At 44.0% G+C, this 8653-nt stretch overlaps 1 protein-coding gene across 1 annotated transcript in view; it reads right to left on the minus strand.

Moving 5' to 3' along the window:
* Positions 1 to 2761: 2761 nt before the first annotated feature.
* LOC102991235 (keratin, type II microfibrillar, component 7C-like) overlaps positions 2762 to 8653 on the minus strand; it is a 20530-nt gene continuing 14638 nt past the window's right edge. Inside the window, exon 6 of the mRNA XM_028491504.2 lies at positions 2762 to 2782. Coding sequence (XP_028347305.1) covers positions 2762 to 2782 — 21 coding nt within the window. The remainder of the gene's footprint in view (positions 2783 to 8653) is intronic.

The following is an 8653-nucleotide window of genomic DNA, read 5'->3' on the forward strand; positions in this document are numbered from 1 at the left end:
GTGGCTTATATATGGAGAAAATGGGCTGGGCTCAGTGCTGGAAGGTGAGCCTGCAGGTTGGGAAGGCTGAGCTTTACAAATAGTGAGATCACCCCCAGGCACTATGAAGGTATGAAGTATGAATGTTGCTTCTTTGGCATCCTTTACTCGTGGAGAAATTCTCCTGGCTTCTAGCCTTGACTTGATCACAACACAATAAGTCTGGATGTAAATTCACTGAAGTCATGAGTTAGTCATGTTCTCAAACAAAGGAGACAAGAAGTTGATCTGTGATAATTGTCCCCTCCTTCTGCTTACTCAGACACTGTTCTGTGTGCCCCTTTCCCACACAGTTTTTCTCTTCCACCAGCGCCACCCTTCCCATCAAGTTGGACTGCCTCTGAGAGCTAATAGGCATTTGCCCTGTGGCCTGAGCAAGAAGTGGCTTGTGGTGTTTTTCCGCCATGTTTGAACCTGTCCTTCTGGAGCTCCTGGCTGCTTTTCTGGTGGCCTGGCCTGGGAATGGGGGCTACTTTGGGGACATGACCCTCCTTTGAAAGGCAAGAGGGACAAAGGAGCTGAGTTTTTACAGCATAAGAGCAACTCTATCCTGTGTGGAATTGGCAGTTTCATGATAGGATATGAGATCACCCAAGCCCACCCTGCCCAGGGATCTGACTTCTTGTGATTTCTACCCATGCCTGCACCTCCCTCCCTAGTGTTTGTTTTCCCACTGAGCTCATGACCCTGTACATTTTTTTTAACCAAATGAAATTCATAGACACCTTTTTCTCTGGTTTTTTGGAATGTTAACTTAGAGCTTAATTTAAAGAAGCTAAAATGAGTAGGGCAAAAATCATTAAGGGAATTCACTGCATTTTGATGCCCATAGATTCTGACACATCTTAAGCATCAAGAATTATATATCTTAATGTGGTGTGCACCGAAAGTTGAGGGGTATATAGAAGCAGTGAATCATAAAAATGTGCCTTTATAAGTGTGATGATGTCACAAGTAAACTCCAAATTTATATTTCTAATCTCAGTGCTTGAAATCTCAAATCCCCAGACACATTCTTAGAGGGCGGGAAGGCTGTCAAGTGAGCATGGTGTTTGGTTTAGGGGGAAAGAGATTCATTTCTTAGTCCATACATTAAGTACTAAGAGGAATGTTGAGAGCAATTGTAGGCATGGTGATTTATGAGAATATCTGGTTAATTGACAAATAAGGGAGGAAAGACAAACTCCCCTATTGAGATGAACCTGAGAAAAGCTCTTGTGACTATTTTATAAGCAATTCAATCTCTCCAGTGTTCTGGAGGCACAGCATCCAGGAGAGCAGGGCATTCCCTACCCAAAGGAGTGCTAACTCAGCATCTGGCAGGAAAGAGATACCTTCTCAAGGCAATGGAAGCAGCTCCCCTTCCTCCACCCTGGTTGCACAATGCTTTACCAAGAAATGTGATTCCACCCAATTCTGAGAAGGAAGCTTTCCTTTCCATGGCATGGTGTTCTGAGCTACTCTCTTGGGATAGATTCTTTAGACTTGGCATGGATGAGGCCAGGAGGGGAGGAAGGGTTGGCAAGTCAAGTTGGAGCAACATGCATTTGTCCAATGTCCTGTGTCTATGTCAATGTCCCATGTCTGTGTCTGCTTTCACATTGCAATGGCAGAGTTGAGCAATGGTTGCAACAGAAGAGTGTATGACTGGCAAAGCTTAAAAGATTTATTAGATGGCCCTTTAAAGAAAAATGTGCCAACCCCTGGTTAAGAGCAAGGGCTCTGGAGACAGAGTGCTCAGACTCCCAGGCTCCCGTGGTCTTTATGCAAATTACTCATTTTCAGAGCTGTAAACTGGGGGATGAAAATAGTACCTATCTCACAGTGACGTGAGGATTACGTGAAATAATTCACGTAAAAGTCTTAGCACAGTGTCTGCGCATAAGTTCTCAATGAAGATGAGCTAGTATCATCATTATAATGGAAGTATGAAGAAGCCTGGTGTGTTCAGGGACCCACAAGAAGCTTCAAGAACACAGGGACAGCCTGTATGTGTCTGGGAGGGGTGGGTAGCAAATGCGACCAGTGTTGCAGGTTTGTGCCACATTAGTAAGGCCAGAGCCACAGGTAGAAGTTTGTCCTTGCTCCTGGAGGTCATGCAGAGGCACGAGATCAGAAGTGTGATGGGCAAGCTTGCTGGCTCTCAGAACAGCAGGCAGGGAAGAGCTCTTCTCCAGCAGCAGCTCCTTGCTCAAGGGGCTGGAAGGAAGCGGTGGTCAGAGGAAGGCAGCATCCAAGTCCTAGGAGAGAGCCTGGCAGGCTGCCCTCTCCCTCCTGTGGAGTCAGGTTCTCTGCTGTAACCTTCTTCCGGGTCCTTATCTGTCCTCTGGGCTGTGCACACGGGGACAGGCTTCTGTCAAACAGCACAGGTGATCAGATCAGTTCCTCTTTTAGTACTAATTGTATATCTTTTCCAGGGTGGGAGCAGACTCATCCTCCAATGAAGTATATAATTCAATTGCAGCAGGAACCTCACATTCAACCATTTAGCCTATCAGAGGATGATTTAACTTCAACATGTTATCCAATGTGAAATTTGGCATGTGCACCAGATAGCATCAGCAATGTAAAGTATCATGTTTGTTTCATTTCCTGACACAAGTACTTCTCCTATTGGTAGATTTATATATATATATACTTTTTTTTCCCCAAAAAAAGTCCCCATCATCACCTGCCAGGGAATGCTGTTCTAGGAACCAATTCCAGGGACCCTGACCCTGAGTCATGTCCACTGAGAGGGCTCCTGAGAGAGTGGAGGGGGAGTCAGGGAGGAGGGACCCTGTGCCTGATCCATTTCTGTCCACTTTTTTCAAGTCCCACTACCCTTAAAAGGTCAAGGGCAAGTGGTTCATTTGCCCTTGATTTTCTCTATCTTTGTCTGGGTGTGGGAAGTGTGCCGTGTTCCCTAACCCATTTTTAGACTGCCTCCCTGGACTAAGCTGTACTTCTTCCCTCCTCTGGAATGCAGTACTCTGCCCTCTTCCCCTGTTTTAGCGCCCCGGAGAAGGTTGTGTTCATAGGCAGTGGGGACCCACTGGATGGTTAGAGAATTGACTTCTCAGATGAAATCTTCCCAGTGATCCTGAATCATGTCCCATGGTGGAGCACAGGGAAGTTATATTTTCCCAGAGGAGAAAGGTGGGGAAGCCAGACTTTCATAATAAGATTAAAACAAAGAGTGATGGGTTTCCCTGGGGGCGCAGTGGTTGAGAGTCCGCCTGCCGATGCAGGGGACACGGGTTCGTGTCCCGGTCCGGGAAGATCCCACATGCCGCGGAGCGGCTGGGCCCGTGAGCCATGGCCGCTGAGCCTGCGCGTCCGGAGCCTGTGCTCCGCAACGGGAGAGGCCACAACAGTGAGAGGCCCGCGTACCGCAAAAAAAAAAAAAAAAAAAAAGTGATAATCCAGGCAACTATGTGAGAGAAACTGAAGCAAAGCTGCATGAGTAACTCCAGCAACAGCCAGCCTCCTCCTCAGCACGCTGCTGAACCCAGCCTCTGCTCTCTGCTGGGAGAGGCTTCATCCAGGCTGGTGTTGTCTCTCATGGCCATGGAATGAGGAAGGCCTTTGTTCTAGGGCCCAAGGATTAAACCGTACTCCTTGCATTTTTCCCAGCAGGGAGGAAGGCAGGAGGGATCCCCTGAAGGCTGAGCCCATGGTAAGTCTGCCTCAGGAGGATTTGCCTTGTCTTTCTGCCTCCCTGGATGAAGCTGGCAGATGAGAATGAGGAATAGGCCATTGTCACATTCCATCAAAAGCTTAAGACTAAGTGCCTAATCCTGCAAGCCCCAGAGCAGGATGATGCTGTTCAGAGGGGATCCCACAGACCCAGTCTTGTCCCTGGGGAGCACCCATTGAAAGAGAAACACATGCAACCACACGTGTAAAGGATGGAGACAGTAGCACTGTCACCGACCAGGGTTCTTAGCCTCCTTAATCAATAGAAATTGATCAGAGGTCAGACAAGAAATTCAGGCAAGACTTTATTGGGACCCTTACTTCAGCAGTGGGGAGTGAGAACAAGTTAGCATGTTTCCTTGCTAGCTCAGGAGCGAGCTTGTTCCTTATATTGGGTGAGGGCAGGGGTGTGTCTAGGGGTCGGGCTGGAGGGGTGGCTTAGGTGATTTGGCCACCCCTTTGGTGGTGTTGTGTGCAGGGGGCATGCGCAGTACCCTGCTTTTGCTCCCAGCTCTTCAGAAGTGGCAGTTGGGTTTGTTTGGTCTTTTTGTATCTCGTTGTCCATAATTTGCCCCAACTGCACATATACAGTTATTTTTAGTCCCCTATAAGGTTCTTTGTATCTTGTTGTTCAAGGAGACGTTTGTCCAGGTGCAAGCACTGCAGCAAAGGGTCCCAGGTCCCAGGTCCCAGCCTGTCTCAGCACCAAAAGTTGGAGTGGAAAGTGCAGCCTTCTATGATATACAGAGTGGTTCAGAAAATATTGAAACTTTCAAAATTGTATTACTTAGTAACCATGCTGTATATAAACATGTAGTGTGCACTAAACAGTAGAGCTTCCCTTGTATTTCTCAATTTTCACACACAGCGTCCACCCATTTTTGGCAGAGAGCACAGTGATGGGGTCGCATATCTGGATATGATACCTGCGTGACTTTATTCACAGCTGCAGGTAGTTTCTGACAACTCCGTCTTCCAGCAGGATGGGGCTCTACCTTAAGTTGATCGTGGGGTCCAGAGGTCATGGAAAGAACACCTTCCACGGTGCTTAGTGAGATGCTCAGTTCAAAGTATTGACCTCTGGAACTACAGTCCGAAGTCCCCAGATGTCACTCCATGTGGCTTCTAGGGGGTATAAGTCAAGAACCTGGTGTTTGTCCCACCTCTTCCTCATAGCCTGGAGGAGATGAAGGGAAACATTGTGGCTGCCATTTCAACTATCAAAAGTAATATTCAACAAAGGGTCTGGGATGAATTGGTGCAATTATTAGCCTACAGAATTGAGGCATGTCATGTGCCTTGAGGGACAAAAATTGAGTGTTTTTACAGTTATAGAAAAAAAAAACCTCTGATTTTTCCCTTCAACTGATTTTGGTACCTCTTCTTATAAAACCTAGTTACTGAGTAATACATTTTTGGAAATGTTCATTTCTTTTTGACTCGCCCTGTACATACTGGTATTGGGTAGGTAAGTGCACTTGAAAGTATAAGTCACTGATTAAGTGCATCATTGGGCTGGGACTGAAGGCATATTTGGATGAAGGGGACAACCTTTGGCTTTCCTAATTGATGTGGGGAAACTAGTTGGTGGAGGAGGAGTAATTGGTATCTCGTGAGTGAGGCATTTTAATGCTCTGAAGCAAGAGTGATGCAGGAGGTGAGAAGTGTTTTAGAGAAGATGTGAGGATGGGGAGAGAACAGGCTGAACCTCATGGCTAGTGTGGAGCATGCCTGGGATGAGCAGCAAAAAAGAGCATGGGGAAGAGGACAAGGGGCCAGAGGCTCCTTCGTCATATGTCCTCAGTCCTCAGTAGGAACAGAGGTTGAAGAGAGCCAAGCCAGGGCTCCAGGGGAGACCAAGAAAGAGCCCAAGAAGAGTTACCAGAGGACTGGTTTCTTTCTCTCTCCACTGCTTCCCTCACATCCTTGCCTCCCTTCTTATGTCTGCCTCCTCTTTGAGCTTCTGGTTTTCACCTCCTCACCTCTGCAGGGTCCACCTCTCTATACTGTGTCATTTTAAAAAAAAGTATAGTTGGGTGAAAATTCTCCCACATTTTAATAAGATACGCAAAGTATCTGACTTAAATAACATGAGTGATTAGAAAAGATGCACCTTATGGGATGATGTCTTACTACATCTGCCTTCTGGTTAAACTCCCTTTACTTCAGTAAAGGGGAAATATTGGTTAATTATGAATGTACTGGGTAATTCTCCCCACCAATTCAGGATGATCTGGAGTAATCCTTACCCCCCAAAAATTCATCTCAAAACCATCTGAACGTCCTAGAGAGCAAACATGCCTCCAGCTGTCTCCTCTGAGATTTCTTGGCATTCAGTGGCTACTTCCATTTGTTAATCCCTTATAATCTTACTTTAAACCTAGGGTTGGAATTAGTAACAGATCATTGATACTCTGGCACAAGTCTGTGGAACTAACATTGCAAAGGAGACCTCAGGTTGGATCTGATACACTTAGCTTCCTTCCGATTTTCCTCTGCCCTTCCCTCAGCCACTTCCAGAAAATAGCTTGAATTTTTCCAATAGGCCCAGAATAACATTCAAGATGGCTAGAAAAGTTAGGACCCTGTGGCAGAAACTGTTGATTTGGCTAATCTAGATTCCATTCCTGATTTACTTTTTTCTTTCCCGTTTCCACTTTAGAAACATGAAACATGAAATATTCTTTCTCTTAAAAATTTTTGTGTTTATTGAGGTACAGTTTATATACAGTGAAATGCCCAGATCTTAAGTGTGGTGTTCAATTAATTTTGACAAATTTGCTCACTTCTGTATCCACACAATATCAAGACATAGAACACTTCCATTCCTCCAGAAAATTCCTCTGTGCCCTTCCCCTTTAAGCCCACTGCCTAAAGCAATCACTGTTTTGATTTTTCCACCTTGAATTAATTTATTTTAGAATTTTATATAAATGGAATCACACAACATTTACTCACATTATTTATAAATATATATGTATATATTTTTGTGTGTGTAGTTTCTTCAGTCAGCAAAATGTTTTTGAGATTCATCCAGTTGGTTGTGAATATTGGTAGTTCATTCTTTTTTATGGCTGAGTACTGTACCATTGTATGAATAAACCACAGTTTCTTTACCCATTCTGACTTGTGGGTTCCTAAAATATTTCCAGTTTGGGGTTACCTTCCATTAAACAGTTATGAGCATACTTGTGAGTCTTTGTGTTGACATATGTTTCATTTTCCTTAAATAAGTACCTAGGAATGTAACTGCTGCATCAAGAGGAAATGTACAGCCAGCCCAGCCAGGCACATCTTATGTGTATATAACAAGAGCCATAGAAAATTCCATTCCTCTCTCTCTCTCTCTCTCTCTCTCTCTCACACACACACACACACACACACACATACACACACGGACGAGTAAACGTATATTAGTTTTCTAAAATGGTTGAATCATTTTTTAACGTTAGACTTTAATTTTTAGAGCAGTTTTAGGTTCACAACAAAATTGAGCATGATGTAAAGAGTTCCCATACGCTCCCTGCCCCCTCACACACATAGCCTTCCCCACTATCAACATCCCACATCAGAGTGGTACAGTTTCTACAGTCGATGAATCTATACTGCTATAAACATCATGTACAGGTTTTTGGGTTTTGTTTGTTTGTTTGTTTTTTATTTATTTTTTTATACAACAGGTTCTTATTAGTTATCCATTTTATACATATTAGTGTATATATGTCAATCCCAATCTCCCAAGTCATCACACCGCCACCTCCCCACCCCCCCGCCACTTTCCCCCCTTGGTGTCCATATGTTTGTTCTCTACATCTGTGTCTCAATTTCTGCCCTGCTAACCGGTTCATCTGTACCATTTTTCTAGGGTCCACGTATATGCGTTAATATACGATATTTGCTCTTTATCCATTCGTCTGTCGATGGGCATTTAGGTTGCTTCCATGACCTGGCTATTGTAAATAGTGCTGCAATGAACATTGGGGTGCATGTGTCTTTTTGAATTATGGTTTTCTCTGGGTATATGCCCAGTAGTGGGATTGCTGGATCATATGGTAATTCTATTTTTAGTTTTTTAAGGAACTCCCACACTGTTCTTCATAGTGGCTATATCAATTTACATTACCACCAGCAGTGCAAGGAGGTTCCCTTTTCTCCACACCCTCTCCAGCATTTGTTGTTTGTAGATTTTCTGATGATGCCTGTTCTAACTGGGATGAGGTGATACGTCATTGTAGATTGTGTTTTTTTGGTTTTCTTTTTTTTTTGTGTGGTACGTGGGCCTCTCACCGTTATGGCCTCTCCCATTGTGGAGCACAGGCTCCGGACGCGCAGGCTCAGCAGCCATGGCTCACGGGCCCTTGCATTTCTCTAATAATTAGTGATGTTGAGCAGCTTTTCATGTGCCTCTTGGCCATCTGTATGTCTTCTTTGGAGAAATGTCTATTTAGGTCTTCTGCTCATTTTTTGATTGGGTTGTTTGTTTTTTTAATATTGAGCCACATGAACCATTTATATATTTGGGAGATTAATCCTTTGTCCATTTGAAAATATTTTCTCCCATTCTGAGGGCTGTCTTTTCATCTTGTTTGTAGTTTCCTTTGCTTTGCAAAAGCTTTTAAGTTTCATTAGGTCTCATTTGTTTATTTTTGTCTCAATGCTATGAGATCAGAAATCAATTACAGGGAAAAAAACGTAAAAAAACGCAAACACATGGAGGCTAAACAATACGTTACTAAATAACCAAGAGATCACTGAAGAAATCAAAGAGGAAATCAAAAAATACCTGGAGACAAATGAAAATGAAAACACGATGATCCAAAACCTATGGGATGCAGCAAGAGCCGCTCTAAGAGGGAATTTTATAGCAAAACAAGCCTACCTCAAGAAACAAGAAAAATCTCAAATAAATAATCTAACCTTACACCTAAAGGAACTA

Source organism: Physeter macrocephalus, chromosome 6, assembly GCF_002837175.3.
Source record: "Physeter macrocephalus isolate SW-GA chromosome 6, ASM283717v5, whole genome shotgun sequence".
Classification (NCBI taxonomy): domain Eukaryota; kingdom Metazoa; phylum Chordata; class Mammalia; order Artiodactyla; family Physeteridae; genus Physeter; species Physeter macrocephalus.